General features: G+C 40.6%; 2 protein-coding genes across 2 annotated transcripts in view; both read right to left on the reverse strand.

The window, feature by feature from the left end:
* LOC307201837 (vomeronasal type-2 receptor 26-like) overlaps positions 1-11247 on the reverse strand; it is a 30406-nt gene extending 19159 nt beyond the window's left edge. Inside the window, exons 1-3 of the mRNA XM_079951311.1 lie at positions 10816-11247; positions 9811-10097; positions 9121-9325 (exon numbers count right to left, since the gene is read on the reverse strand). Coding sequence (XP_079807437.1) covers positions 9121-9325; positions 9811-10097; position 10816 — 493 coding nt within the window. The 5' untranslated portion in view covers positions 10817-11247. The remainder of the gene's footprint in view (positions 1-9120; positions 9326-9810; positions 10098-10815) is intronic.
* On the reverse strand, positions 222-8875 carry LOC307200447 (vomeronasal type-2 receptor 26-like; the record flags this gene model as incomplete). The annotated part of the gene is made up of 4 exons (XM_079948992.1): positions 222-1123; positions 2815-2941; positions 7226-7453; positions 8471-8875. 4 exons carry the CDS (start codon positions 8873-8875, stop codon positions 222-224), a joined length of 1662 nt encoding a protein of 553 aa, XP_079805118.1.
* Positions 11248-14601: the final 3354 nt, after the last annotated feature.

Genomic DNA, 14601 nt, shown 5'->3' on the forward strand with positions numbered 1-14601 from the left:
TCAGTTACTGTTCAATGTTTCCAGAAAAAACTCTCCTAAATGAGTTGTAAGTGTTTACAGAGCTACCTTCACACAAGTATCCAAGTGCAAAGAAAGTGTAATGGACAGTGACATTTAAAATAAGGTTTTTTCTAGCAATACAGTAAAGGTCTGAATGATAATTCATACACAACATTTCCTGAGTGGCACAAAATAGCAAAACACAAAGACACTGAGATTATTCAGACCTTCCTTCTTATTAGTTGTTCCCTGTTGTTCAGTGCAGGCCTCAGCACAATGATATAACATTTGGGGAGAAAGATGCAACCTAGGAGCCCAGCACTGGAGGCTAAGATAGAAAAGATTTCCACAGCTACCATATATTTCCCCTTTGAACTCAGGTAGGATGGAATAAAGGAGAGCCAAACACTGCAAAATACCAACATGCTGAAAGTAATGAATTTGGCTTCATTGAAACTATTGGGCAATTTCCTGGCAAAGAACGCCACAACAAAGCTGATTATGGCCAGGAAACTGATATAACCCAAAACACAGTAAAACATAATCATGGACCCCTCATTGCATTCTAATATAATTTCTTCAGCAACTGAGTGCATGTCGACATCTGGGAATGGGGGAGAGGTGACCAACCATACGGTACAAATGCCTGCTTGAATAAGGGAGCAGGAAAGAACAATGGCACTGGCAAGTCTTCTCCCCACCCACTTCCTCATCCTGGAACCTGGTTTGGTGGCCATAAAAGCAAGAACCACAGTAGTGGTTTTTGCCAATACACAAGAAACAGCCACAGAGAAGATCATGCCAAAAGTGGTTTGTCGGAGGAGACACAACACCTGCTTAGGATGTCCAATGAATAGCAATGCAGAAAGGAAGCAGAGCAGGATTGAGATAAGGAGAGTGTAGGCAAGGTTCCGGTTGTTGGCCTTGACAATGGGAGTGTTGTGGTGCTTCAGAAATATTCCTAGCACCAAGACTGTCATCAGACAAAAGAAAAGAGCAAAAAAGGCTAAACTGATGCCCAGTGGTTCTTTATACGATAAAAAGGAAATTAATTTGGGAATACAGAAATCCCTGGTTTTGCTTGGATAGGCTTTCACTGTGCATGTAGAACAGGCATTCATGTCTGAAAAAGAAAAGGCATGGGCTTCATTTCAAATTGATTCCAGACATCTCACAAGCATACTGCAATGTTTTCTCTTTTACATCTAAAACAATCCATTCATACTAGGATATTCCTTTGGTTTCAGTCTTCTCAAAATAAGGAAGGTGAGGAGATGGTTATGTGGATTGCCATCTACCTTTCTGGAAATGTTATGGTCTCGTGTACTTTAGAGCTCTGTGGATGCACAGCTGCCTCATTAGTTGAATCTGCAAGGTAGTGAGCTAAGATTAGAGACTTTTTGTTTATAAGCACCGTTCTGTGTCCAATAAGCAGAGGACACCTTTGCCCAGCAGCACTGTGGCCCACAGATTGCAGCAAAATACTGGGCAATGTTTTGTCAAGTACAGTGGTACCTCGGGTTAAGTACTTAATTCATTCTGGAGGTCCGTTCTTAACCTGAAACTGTTCTTAACCTGAAGCACCACTTTAGCTTATGGGGCCTCCTGCTCCCGCTGTGCCACCGCTGCACAATTTCTGTTCTCATCCCAAAGCAAAGTTCTTAACCCGAGGTAATATTTCTGGGTTAGCAAAGACTGTAACCTGAAGCGTATGTAACCTGAAGCGTTTGTAACCCAAGGTACCACTGTATCTTCTCTGTGTGATGGGTTAATGGGAAAAAGCTGTCCCATGAGCCCTTGCTGCAGCGAGGAGGGGTAAGCCTATATAAGGCTGCTTCTCTTGGATGTCACAGCCATTTTGCTTTGAAAGGGCTGGAAAGGATTTCTTTTCTCTTAACCCGATTGGCACCTGGTTGGGTTTTTTTATTCACCTTTCCCTCAGTGAAATTATGGTGTTCCTTTTTTAGGCACAATAATATTGTTTGTATGAGGGTGGAAATGGCATTGGGCAGCATCACCATAGTATAGGGCCCTGAGGGGCCTGAGGAGAGGATTGACCATTGCAAACCCAAGCGTGGGTTCAGTATCTGCCTGGTTAGAATCTGCATCCTGGTTCCCCAGTGAGACCTTGCTTCCTTGCATTGCAACATGGCAAGATTCCACACTGGCCAACTCCCGTCATACAGATTTGGAGGGATCCAAACCCAGCAGATGCATTCCATCAACATGGGGCTTGTGAAATGATGAACTGATCCTGGGACCCATGCCAACCTTTGTCCTGCCTTCTGCTGTCAATAAAGATTTGGCCCGATTTTATCCCATCACCATTGTTCAGTCTGGTTATTTTGCTGCTCTAACAGGTCACATAATGTTCCTGCTTGGAAAATTTCTTTGCTCATTTGTGAAGTTTAGATACTGTTTTCCCACTTTCAATTCCAAAAGAATTCAATTCCAAAAGAAATAAAAAAAACCAATTTTATCAAATAACAGAGCAGTATACAAGGAAAGGATTTGTGTACCATCTCAAAGTATAACATCATATTTACTTGTTTTTGGACACCACAAGAATCGAAAGTATGTGTGCAGATGAATACCAACTGGATACAGCTCATATGAATTTCTACACATTTTAATGTATTCCCCTGATGAACAACCTGTGTTTGAAACACATTGAGGTTAGCATGTATACCATTTGGTCCAAGTATTCTGCATCTATCACATTCACTTTTGCTTCTGCTTTGTGGTGCTGCAATTTTGTTGTGTTTCCTTGACCATGACCAAACTTTTCCCAGCTTTCTACACTCTATTTCTTACCCTTCTGGTCTGAAAACTTTCCTTCTGGACATGGGATGCAATCATAGCAACAAAATGGTTTTCCCTCCTTCACTTTCTTGCTGGAACCAGGATAGCAACTCTCAGAACATACAGAAAGAGGCTGGACCTAATTTGAAATTGAAAGAGTAGAATGATTATCTTGAGAAGCAGTCTCAAGTTCTTAAGATGATCTTCATGTATAACTGAAACCAAATTGGGACCACTCTTTCGTAACTTCATCTGACATCCATCGGAGATGTGAAATAACCAGGCTGTGCAAGGTATTCCAAGTGTGGTTACAACCATTAAAATTAAAAATTAAAAACATTTTAAAACAAATTTAAAGGAAAGGAAGCCTATGGGGAAAGATTAATACATTTGTGGCTTTTAAGCTTAGAAATAAGGCAGATGAGAGGAAAGAGTAAGGATACATGAAATCATGCATTTATAAAGCCTAAATATGTATGGAAGTGAGAGCTGGACCATAAAGAAGGCTGATTGCCAAAGAATTAATGCTTTTGAATCATGGTGCTGGAGGAGACTCTTGAGAGTCCCAGAGACTGCAAGAAGATCAAACGCATCCATTCTTAAGGAAATCAGCCCTGAGTGCCCACTGGAAGGACAGATCGTGAAGCTGAGGCTGCAATACTTTGGCTACCTCATGAGAAGAGAAGACTCCCTGGAAAAGACCCTGATGTTGGGAAAGATTGAGGGCACAAGGAGAAGGGGACGACAGAGGACGAGATGGTTGGACAGCGTTCTCGAAGCTACAAACATGAGTCTGACCAAACTGTGGGAGGCAGTGGAAGACAGAAGTGCCTGGCGTGCTCTGGTCCATGGGGTCACGAAGAGTCGGACACGACTAAATGACTAAACAACAGCAACAACAAAATATATTACACTGAAGCTGAATGTTGTAATATTCATAACAAAAAGATGTACTTCTTCATAAAACAAAATAGTTAAAATCCAAAATTCACCAAAATGAGCACTGGTTACAAACCTGGATGCCTTTAAAAAGGATTAGACAAATTCATAGAGGATAATTCTATCAAGGGCTACTACCTCAACCATTGTAAGCAACAAGCCTCTGAATACCAATCTCTAGAAATTGCAAGTGGGGAACTTCTGGTTTGGCTTGCCATGGCTGAGGCTGTTGATTACATCTGTGTCATTTTACATGGGATATTTTGAGGATGAGATGGGAGTAATCATCCTCCCAACCCCCCAACTCTGGGGCTAGTGGGGGCAGCTTCACACGCAGATCACCCAACGCCTGCCCCAATGTAGTAGGAATGAGGTGGCAGGGGGCTCTGGGTGGAAAACACCATGTGTCTCTTTGGCAACTCTCCAAAGTCGCCGCCATGAGTGAACAAACTCCAGTTTTTTAATATGATAATTTGGACTTAATTAATGGGCATACTCTGAGTGAGGGGAGATAAACTACTCTGCTAACTGATTCAGCCACTGAGGAGCCAAAGGATTCAAGTGGAAGAGAGATTATCTTTACTATGGAACTTTTATGTCAGAACAAAAAAGGGGGGGAGCCACCTTTGTTTCTTTTTGATATATTGTGTATTTGCAACTTTACTTGGCAAACCCCCCCCCCCGGAAAGTCTGAATACAGATTGATTAGGTACGCAATTATTAACTGTGTGGAAAAGATTTACAAACTTGCAATTAATTCTGATGGGTTGTTAAAAGCGGAAGAGGCTTCTAGGAAAAGTACAGGCTTATCTGTTCTGGTATAAGATGAAATGGAAAGGTTTGGACATATGCCTGGAACAACTGGCAGAAAGCCAGATTTCCTCCATTTTGGGACGTGTCATATTGGATAACTACTGGCATGAAAAAGCAAAAGTGAAAGACATGGACGAAAATAAACACCCACACAGAAACATACTGTTTTGATATAACTTGCTTGCTTGACGAACTCAGAGGCTGTGGAAATGAACGGATTAACATAGGATTGATTTTTGGGAACCACCTGGACTAATTAAGAAAGCAGCGCAAATGTGAGATGATGGCAATCGTCCAACCTCACAGCATGGGAAGACAATGATTTGATTTGGCTTAATATTTGGACTGTTTGATTATTTTATAATTCAGAATGTCTTTATTTTTTTTTAATAAATATTTATTGAGATTTTTTAAATACAGAAATGCAAAAGTAATAAACAATATAACATGTATCATAACATCTTTTCATAACTTCTTTGGACTCCCTCACGTCTCTCGCTCCCACTTGCATCATTGCAAATATTTTGTAATCCACATTTAAAAGAGAGATGGGACGATAGTTCTTAAGTTGTGTCTTTTCAGCTTCCGATTTTGGTATCAATGTGATAAAGGCTTCTTTCCACGATTCTGGCGCCCTCCTTCCCTCCATAATTTCATTGCTAACCTCCATCAATGGTTGTATCAGATAGTCTTTTAATGTCTTATAATACTTGGAGGTCAGCCCATCTGGTCCTGGAGATTTGCCCAATTTCATATTCTGAATGGCTTGTTCAATCTCTTGTCGTGTTATTTTGCAGTTCAGGATTGATCTATTTTCTTGTGACAATTTTGATAATCCATTTTTTTCCAAAAATTGTTTAATTTCAATCTCATCTTGCGGCCCTTGAGTATATAATTTTTTGAAGTATCTCTGGAAGCACTTTCTAATATCCACAGGGTTCTGAATGTTTCTTCCTTCAATCTCTAAATTTGTAACTGTATTTAATTTTTGTCTCCTCTTCAACTGCCAAGCTAGCAGTTTTCCAGATTTATTCGCCGATTCAAAAGTTTTTTGTTTCATTAATTTAATCTTCCACTCTATTTCCTGGTTTATCAATTTAGAATATTGTGCTTGATGAAGTTTAATTTCTCTCAACGTCGGCTGTGACTTCGGATTTAATCTCAGCTTCTTTTCTAATTCTTTAATTTTCTCCAAAATTTTATCATTCCTCTCATTTTGTGTCCTTTTCTTTACAGCATTCTGTTGTATCAAGAACCCCCTCATCACTGCCTTGCTTGCGTCCCAGATAATTCTTTTTTCCACCGTAGTGTTCATGTTTATCTCAAAGTAATCCTTTAGAGCTTTTTGGGCCTTCTTGATAACCTCCTGATCTCTAAACAGATTGTCATTCATCTTCCATCTAAAGGAGCCGGTTGGTATTAGTGTCATGTCCAACTTTACTGCATTATGGTCGGAGCAGGTCTTTGAGCAGATTTCCACCTTTGTAACCTTGGGTGCCAGACCTCTAGATATCCATATTTGGTCGATTCTTGTCCAGGTCAGTTGGGCCTCAGAGAAAAATGTTCCCTCTCTTCCCAAGGGGTTCTTTATCCTCCAGATAATGTTCCCTCTCTTCCCAAGGGGTTCTTTATCCTCCAGATATCAATCAAATCCATATTGTCTGTCATTTCGAAAAAGGTCTTTGGTAGTCTGCCATCTTTTGTAACATTTTGGCTTTGTGACTTATCCATGTTGGTTGATACGACCCCGTTCATATCTCCCATCAAAATGATGTTGTTATAGTCCAAATAGTCCAGCATGGTCTCATGCAACTTCTTATAAAATTCCGATTTCCCCTCATTTGGCGCATAGATTCCTAATATCAAAAGTTTCTCTCCTTGATGTTGTATCTCAATATAATTCAGAATGTCTTTAGGTAAAGGTAAAGGTACCCCTGCCCGTACGGGCCAGTCTTGACAGACTCTGGGGTTGTGCGCCCATCTCACTTAAGAGGCCAGGGGCCAGCGCTGTCCGGAGACACTTCCGGGTCACGTGGCCAGCGTGACATCGCTGCTCTGGCGAGCCAGAGCCGCACACGGAAACACCGTTTACCTACCCGCTGGTAAGCGGTCCCTATTTATCTACTTGCACCCGGAGGTGCTTTCGAACTGCTAGGTTGGCAGGCGCTGGGACTGAGCAGCGGGAGCGCACCCCGCCGCAGGGATTCGAACCGCCAACCTTTCGATCGGCAAGCCCTAAGTGCTGAGGCTTTAACCCACAGCGCCACCTGCGTCCCTAAGCGCCACCTGCGTCCCTCAGAATGTCTTTAATGTGGCCTTTATTTGATTGTCAAATTGGAAAACTTAATAAATATTATTATTATTCTAAAAAAAGAAATTGCAAGTGGAGAGAACACTTCTGCAATTACATCCTGCATTCAGTCTTCTCAAAGACATCTAGTTGCCTGTTGTGGCATTGAATATGTAATCAAACTAGCAGAAACATATGTTTATTCTTTTCAACACATTTAATATATTCAACAGCAAAGGAAATAGTGCAGATATTTTTTGAGTCTTACTTTCTACATAGATTGTATCATTTCTAATCAAAACTCGGTATTTGTTATGGGCTGAACATTGCCCATTCAATGAAACTGAATGGTTTCCCAAGCAGTTCCCAACTGAATCCTACCTGATTAAACCAATTGTGCCATGTGATGGCATCCTTGTTGATGGTGAACACTTGGTCCGGAGAACCCTGGGGATCCATTCTCCCAACTTTCACTCTATGAAAGGATTGGTTTGAGGAAATAATCCAGTTAATAATATCAAATCCAGTCACTAACTCCCCATTCTGGTCAAAGGAGATCTTGTCTCCAGCACTGTTGTTAAAGGAGACAATTTTCAGAAAGTGATGGAGCTGAGTTGAAAAGGAAAAGAAGCTTAGTAGAGGCTGCATTTCTGTGGAATCTTTCACAGTATGTCATGCAAACATCTTCCCTGGGTGGAAGCAGCATAGTTCTTTGTTTTCATGCTCAGACATATGAAAGTCAGTGTCACATTTGCCCAACAACACTTCATTGCAATATTGTTGTTTTTAGAAGTATCTCGTGTGGGGTGAGTCTTGGGCTTTTTTTCCCCTTTTTCTTTTTTGTAACCAACTACACACTGAACTCCCAGTGTGAATCACAGGACCCAAAGATGGCACCAGGGAAGAACGGGTGATAGAAGATATACAATAGGAGCAAAGAGGAAAGAAATACCAACATCAGGATTTGCTGCCCTGGTGGATCCTTCATTTAAAGCCTAGTGACCCCTTCCAACTCCACAACTGTATAATCTCAGAACATGCTCAAATTAATATAGAGAAAGAAGATGGAGAGGATGGGCAGAGTTTGGGTTAGGGCTGCCATAGGTCCAGTATTGTGTCTGGGCAGAATTTTCTGAAACAGCTAAAATCTCAACAACTTTGCCAAAAAACCTCAAAAACTTTGTGTTTGGCTTTTCACTTTTTGACATACGGCAACCATAGTTTGGGGAGACCTTTATTAGACAGAATAAAAATAGACCTGCTAGATCAGTCCAAAGCCTCCCTGGTCCAGCATACAGTTCTTGCAGTAGATTGCACAGTTGGACTAGATTGCCCTAGTGGTCCCTTCCAACTCTACAATTCTATAGTCTCAGAACCTGCTGACAGTAACATGGAGGAAAAACATGCAACTTAGAGGAAGAGAAGAGTTTGTCAAGACCTTTTGCCAGACAGAATCATAAGAGACCTGCTAGATCAGTCCAAAAGCCTATCTAGTCCAGAATATGGTGCTTACAGTGCCCAACCATATGTCAACAGGAAGCCCACAAGAAGGATCTGATTGGAGCATATTGTTATATATTCTGAGAAGTATTTTGCCTTCCAACAGGAGGAATGTCATCCCATTACCTGCAAGACCTGCTGATTCTGAAAGTTCATCCACCTTCCATCAACCAATGAGTGGTGATTCAGTCGAGATGAAGACATAGAGTGTAAAGCATGTGCCACAGCATAAACAACATTGTAGATGCTGTAGCTGTGGCCAGTCAAGCTCATTTCAAAAAATGTCCCAGGAAGGCTTTCCAACTTCTCTTTTCCTGTGCAAATGTGTCCATCCACCTTGTCCCCATCTACACTTAGGAATACACAACCAAAGGCCTGCTGCCAGAAATCCCTGATAAAGCCATCTCCTGTTGTGAATGAAGGGCTTTTGCTTTCGATAAATGTTTTGAATCCTGGCAGATCACTGGAGTGAATAGAGAAGGACAGAACACCATGGACTATGTCTGTATCCCAGGTTCTTTGATACACCATTGACGTGAGCTCTATCTGAGCTGTTACTATCCACACTTTTCCTTTATTTATTGTGCATTCTCTTTCTGAGATATATGGTAGCCACCTCAAAAAAACAATGAGATAAGATTCTGCATTAGCAACCACTACATTGGCTTTGCTGTCAATGATTTTATCATATATTTTGGCTCTCTCATGTAGCATGTCATTAATTTCTGTGACAATGGTAAATTTACTGGTTCTTTCTATGAAGGCAAAACAAATACCCTTGCTGGAGAATACTGGAAACACTGTCTGCACAAATCTTTCTCCATATTCATCATTGGATGTAAGGATCCCAATCCACGTCCAATTGAAATGGAGAAGCAAAGTCAGAATGCCTGCATGCTGAAGAGCATCTTTAGGAGACATTTGGTAGAAGGAAAGGCCTTTGGTTTTATCATTCATCACTGGAGCAGGGCCATATATGAGCTAAGTAAAGGAAATATTAATGAATGAATGAATAGGAGCCCAAATTTGGCCGACATAATCCCTTTCTTCAAAAAGTTGATGCATAAATTTTTAATTACATGCACAAGAACATTTTCAATGGAGGCTGGTTCAGTAGGGAAAATGGGGCACTGCCTTTTCTCAGAAAGTCTACATCTGCTTGCCTCTTACAACAGGTCAGGTGATTTCTCTGCCTGTCATATGCTGTGGCTGTAATTATTGCTGATATGCCTGCCTTCCACCTACCTTCTGTCACTAGAGAATGTACTTTCTACTGTAGGTGCCTCTCATTTATGAAGACCTGTATCTCAGCTTCCATTTTACATTCCTACACAAAGAAATATTTCCCACATGCTTTCAACCACTTCTGTTTCCACACCCACAATCTTTTCTGTGTGGTGAAAATAAGCATTTAAATGGATGAAACCCATATTCCACAAAGAAATAGAGACATCTACACAACCTACCTGTGGAATCTTGTAGATATCCAATACAGTTGCAATATAACGAGAAATTAGAGGCTCCAGTCCCCCAACAACCGCTATTAATTTATTCTGAATGTCACATATGTAGTTGGGAACTATTTTTTCTTTTGAAGACATAAGCTGCATTGTGGCATGATAGGTATTCTTTGCATTGAAGTAACTGTCATAAATGTGGAAGCCCAAGGAAGTATTGGGTAAAATCTGAGAGTTTTCATTTATCTCCTTTACAGCAAATGCCAAAGCCAGGATGTGCTGGTAATACTTAGGCACTACACTAAAAAATAGTACAGATTATTAGGCTATCTCAAACATTGTAAAATGTGGACTATGTTGTCCTGCCTCTCCTTCCTTATTATTACTTACAGTATTTGTGTACAAACGTTCTTTAGGCAATTCTTAGCCCTAAGTAGGCTGCACAAATATTAGACAACTGTATTCTCCTTTACAACAATGCACTAAATATTCTTTATTGATAAGTTACCAATATAAAGTTCCATGCGTTATCACGAACTATACAATTTGACATTTTCAGAAGGCTGTATTTTTTTTTATTAAAGTTTTCTTCGTTTACAAAGGGATGTGCAATGTCTCTTTTTTCAAGTTACATTTTCCATAGGTCAAACCTACTCCCTTTCTTTCTTTCTTTCTTTCTTTCTTTCTTTCTTTAGAAAGCCTCAGAATACAGAACACTTTATAAGTTCTTGGTACCAGCACCAGTTTAAGGTGAAATCTACATTTTAAGAACATGTTCAGAGTGTGGTGATAACTGCACTAGAATTAGAGTTGTATTCTGTATTTGGAGAAACTTCCATGTCTTGTAAAACTGTTGCTTCTCCCTTGGCATCCCCTTCCTTATTATTTACACATATATACAGACTTAGCTTTGAATTCAACACCCCCCCATCTCTCTTACAAAGACATTTTGAAATTGTAAATGACATCAATCAGAGCAAGTGGGAAGAAATAGAAATTAAGAGAGCTTATCACTGATTCATTAATATTTCTGCCTTCATTGATAGTAGTTTCTAAAATGTTTAAGTGGAGGAAGCCATCAATAGTATTGTCAAAACCAGATGAACTTGATCTGTCTCCATTCTGAATATAATTAAATTAATATTTCAAGTTCACCACTTGAAAATTGTTTGACAAACTTGGGCAAAGACTGTAATTCACATCCTTAGTGGAAACAGAAATAGAAACAACAAACAATAACAACAAGGTCTTACGCGAGCTCTTCAAACAACACGGGTGGAGGTGCTTCAATGAAGGTTAGCGAGTTGGAGATTATGAAGGTCTGAGAAGTGATGCCACCAATTATGTTGCCTCTCAACTGATGATACTCATGAAGTGGGTTGTGTGGATCTCTTACCATGCAGTTATTGTGAAACTTGCATGCCATGTGAGAAAGTAGTACCAGTATCAAGACTACTAATATCACCATCCTGAGTACCAATTATCTATCTAAACACAGATTGTTCTATTCCATTTTAGGAGACTCAAACAGGTAATTCCTTGATTTTTCTGAGTTCCTGCTTCTACAACTAACTTATAAAGTGATTATTTATATTATCCTTCACACACTGTGCTATTACTTTTGCTTTTCTCCACTGAAAATCCTCGGGGAGGAGCTTCGCCAAGTAGCTGAATTAATTACAGCCCTTTTCCTAATTACAGGAGTAGGTAATCATCAGCTTAATATTGGTGTTCAGAAATGGAGTTGCAAAAAAGAAAGAAAGAAAGAAAGAAAGAAAGAAAGAAAGAAAGAAAGAAAGAAAGAAAGTGTTTGGCATCTGAACAGAGGTTTTTTTCTTTTTCCATGGAGGTGGTTAGGATGCCCCCCCCCATTCAAACTTCAGGGCCCCAGAAATGTACTTTATTTTGACTGGCATGGATCTGCCAACTTCTTGAGCAGTTCATGTTGATGCTACCGCAGCAAAGGCAGCATGAGGTAATGGAGGGTGCCCATAACTTCATGGCCCCCCAAATGTACTTTCTTTTGACTGGCATGGTTTTTCCAACATTCAGTTTTATTGGATGACAGTGCCAGCAACACTTCTTGAGCAATTCAAGTTGATGCTAAAGCAGCAAAGGCAGCATGAGGGAATGGAGCAATGGCAAAGCCTGCAGCTTGACCTAATGGGGCAGTGTCAGAACCAGTGCTTCAATGAATTGAAGCAGCTGCAAGCAGAGTTCATTAGAAGTCTCCTTGTAGAGAAAAGTGTGGCTCTCTGTGAGGTGGGAACCTTGTCTGGTGAGATGCTATGGGAGTCTGCAAGTGACCCTGGAGCCCAGCTGCCAGGTACCCAAAAAGAAGGGGTGGCCAGAGAGACCCACAATGTGAATGGGAGGTTAAAGGGTTTGGACTATGCAGAGATGCAATCTGTAGCTGAAGGCAAGGAGAATGTCTCAGAGAAGGACAAGTTGGCTGTAGTTTGGAAGCAATTAGGGACTCAGCTACATTGAGAAAGAAAAAGCGCTTTATAAGCATTGTATATTCATTATGACCCTGTGACACCAGATGGTGTGTGGAGTCCAGTTTTGCCAACCCAGTTTCTCATAAGACGTTTACAACACTTTTAACTGAAACACTTGTAGTATTTAAACCTCATGCCTACCTTTATTGGTTGTCAGAGGGAACTGCTAGTGAAAACTGCTAGTGAATGGGTAGATCTCAAAAGTTTGCCCATTTCATTTGACCAGCTTTATTTATCTAATGCCAAAATTTCAGTCTCAAGAAACCATTTTTTCCTGTGCATTTATTTGTAATCAGTTTCCTATGTATTCTATGTATTATTCAATGGGGACTGGATGCAGAACTAGTGACTTGCAGAAAGGATGACCCAATTCACTCATATCTGCACAAGATTCCGCCTCCCCTGAACACATAGGCGATCCTTTTTTACCTACTGATTGTTGACTAGCAGGTGAATGAATATTCCATTTAGATACTACTATTGACAGTTATTTTATATGCAATTTATTTTGACTAAAAGAAACACCTGAACATATAACAGGTGTGAGAGGATAACTGATAGAACCACATAGCAAGTCCAATACATGTCAAATGAGATTTGCTAGAATGAGCACTCACACTTTACACTGTGTTTGCCCTTTGCGGGATCACGCGTGGCGCTTTGGACCCCAGGGAAATTACCAGTTGTATGGGCTGGCCTGCTTCTCAGTGTTATTCTTTGGAGGTTCACTGCCAGCCTCAGTTAGTCAATTTACACTGCTGGGAGGTGGGGCCAGTTGCATAAATAGGGGGTGGAGCCGGCAGTAGCCAGGTAGTCAGCTCAGGAGCTTCACCCACCCAACCCTTCCCTTTGTTTAATGTTTCTGGTTTGCAGGTTAACCTTCTTCTTCCTGTTTAGTGGGCGCTGCTACAGTTTTTTGACTGGTTGCTGTTGAAGAACCGGGAAGAAATTTTCCTGCATTGGCAGGTTTTGTCTTCCCTGTAGCAATTCGTCACAACTTTAGCAGTTTAAAGCCTTGGGCAGAATCCTTTAGTCCTTTCTTCCCTAAATGGGGGGGGGGGTGAAGTGGTGACTCACCGCCCCTCCTACAGCGGCAATTCCAGGGTCCCCTCTTACAGGGGTTTTAATATGGGTGTCACTGGCCATACACTGAAAGGTTGTCATTGAACTACCCTGCGTGTGGGGATAGTGGGTGGGCTGCCTGCAGGGCACCCCCATATCCCATTTACCCTGATGAGCTCCAGTCCCCCCCCCCCGGCTGTGGGGCTGGGACGGATACACGCCCAATGCCTAAGCCAAGGTCTTCCTACATTTAAAAGTTTAATAAAGTTGTGGCCAAATTTTAATTCCATAAAACGTTATCACAAGTCTTTTTTCCTTACTGGTGGTCCATGGGAGCTGGGGCAGTCAGCGCCTGGTCATGCAAAACAATTTTCACAACAACATTTATTGAAATATTTTAATACACATTTTTTTTACGGTATCCTAAGGAAGGTCTGGTGTTTGAATTTTGTTGGGATTTATATATATGCGATTTGGAGGAATAAATTAGTCTGCTGCATCCTCCTCATTCTCATTTGTTTTCACTTTGTGATGCTGAACTTTGATGTGTCCTCTACATTCTGATCCAATTGCACAATAACTTTACACACATATTTCTTTCCCTCCTGCTCTGAAAACCTCCCTTCTGGACATGGGGTGCAGTCATAGCAGCAAAATGGCTCCCCCTCTCACTACATACAGAAAGAGGCTTAACCTAATCCAGAGATGAAATAGCAGAATGTTAATCTTGAGAAAAATCAATTTAAATCCATATAGATAGATGTATATATATATATATATATATATATATATATATATATATATATATCCACCTATATACATCTATATGTACATATATATTGTAACTGAAAATGCATCTTGAAGCATTGTTGAATAACTTAATCATATACCACTGCATTAATGTTGAACATCACAGGAGCATAATGGTGCATTCAATGACCTATGTGCATCCATCCAATTTTCACTAGACTGGGAAAGGAGGCCTATAACTAGGTTTGAAAGATCCTCCACCTATTTGCAATATTTTGTATGCTACCATGGACCTTCAAATGCTTTCAGGGTGCTATGGGATGAAGACATGGATATTATGTTGCATGTATTTAATTTATGCCACTATGCTAATGCTGGAAATTGTAGAAGTGTGTTAGTGTGTATTGTCTAGAGGATTTCCACGCAATTATCCATTATAATGAGGTGTGTGTGGTAGTCACCCTCTACCTAGTTTCAGTCTTTCAAA

The sequence above is a fragment of the Podarcis cretensis genome (genome assembly GCF_951804945.1).
Source record: "Podarcis cretensis genome assembly, chromosome: 13".
Taxonomy (NCBI): domain Eukaryota; kingdom Metazoa; phylum Chordata; class Lepidosauria; order Squamata; family Lacertidae; genus Podarcis; species Podarcis cretensis.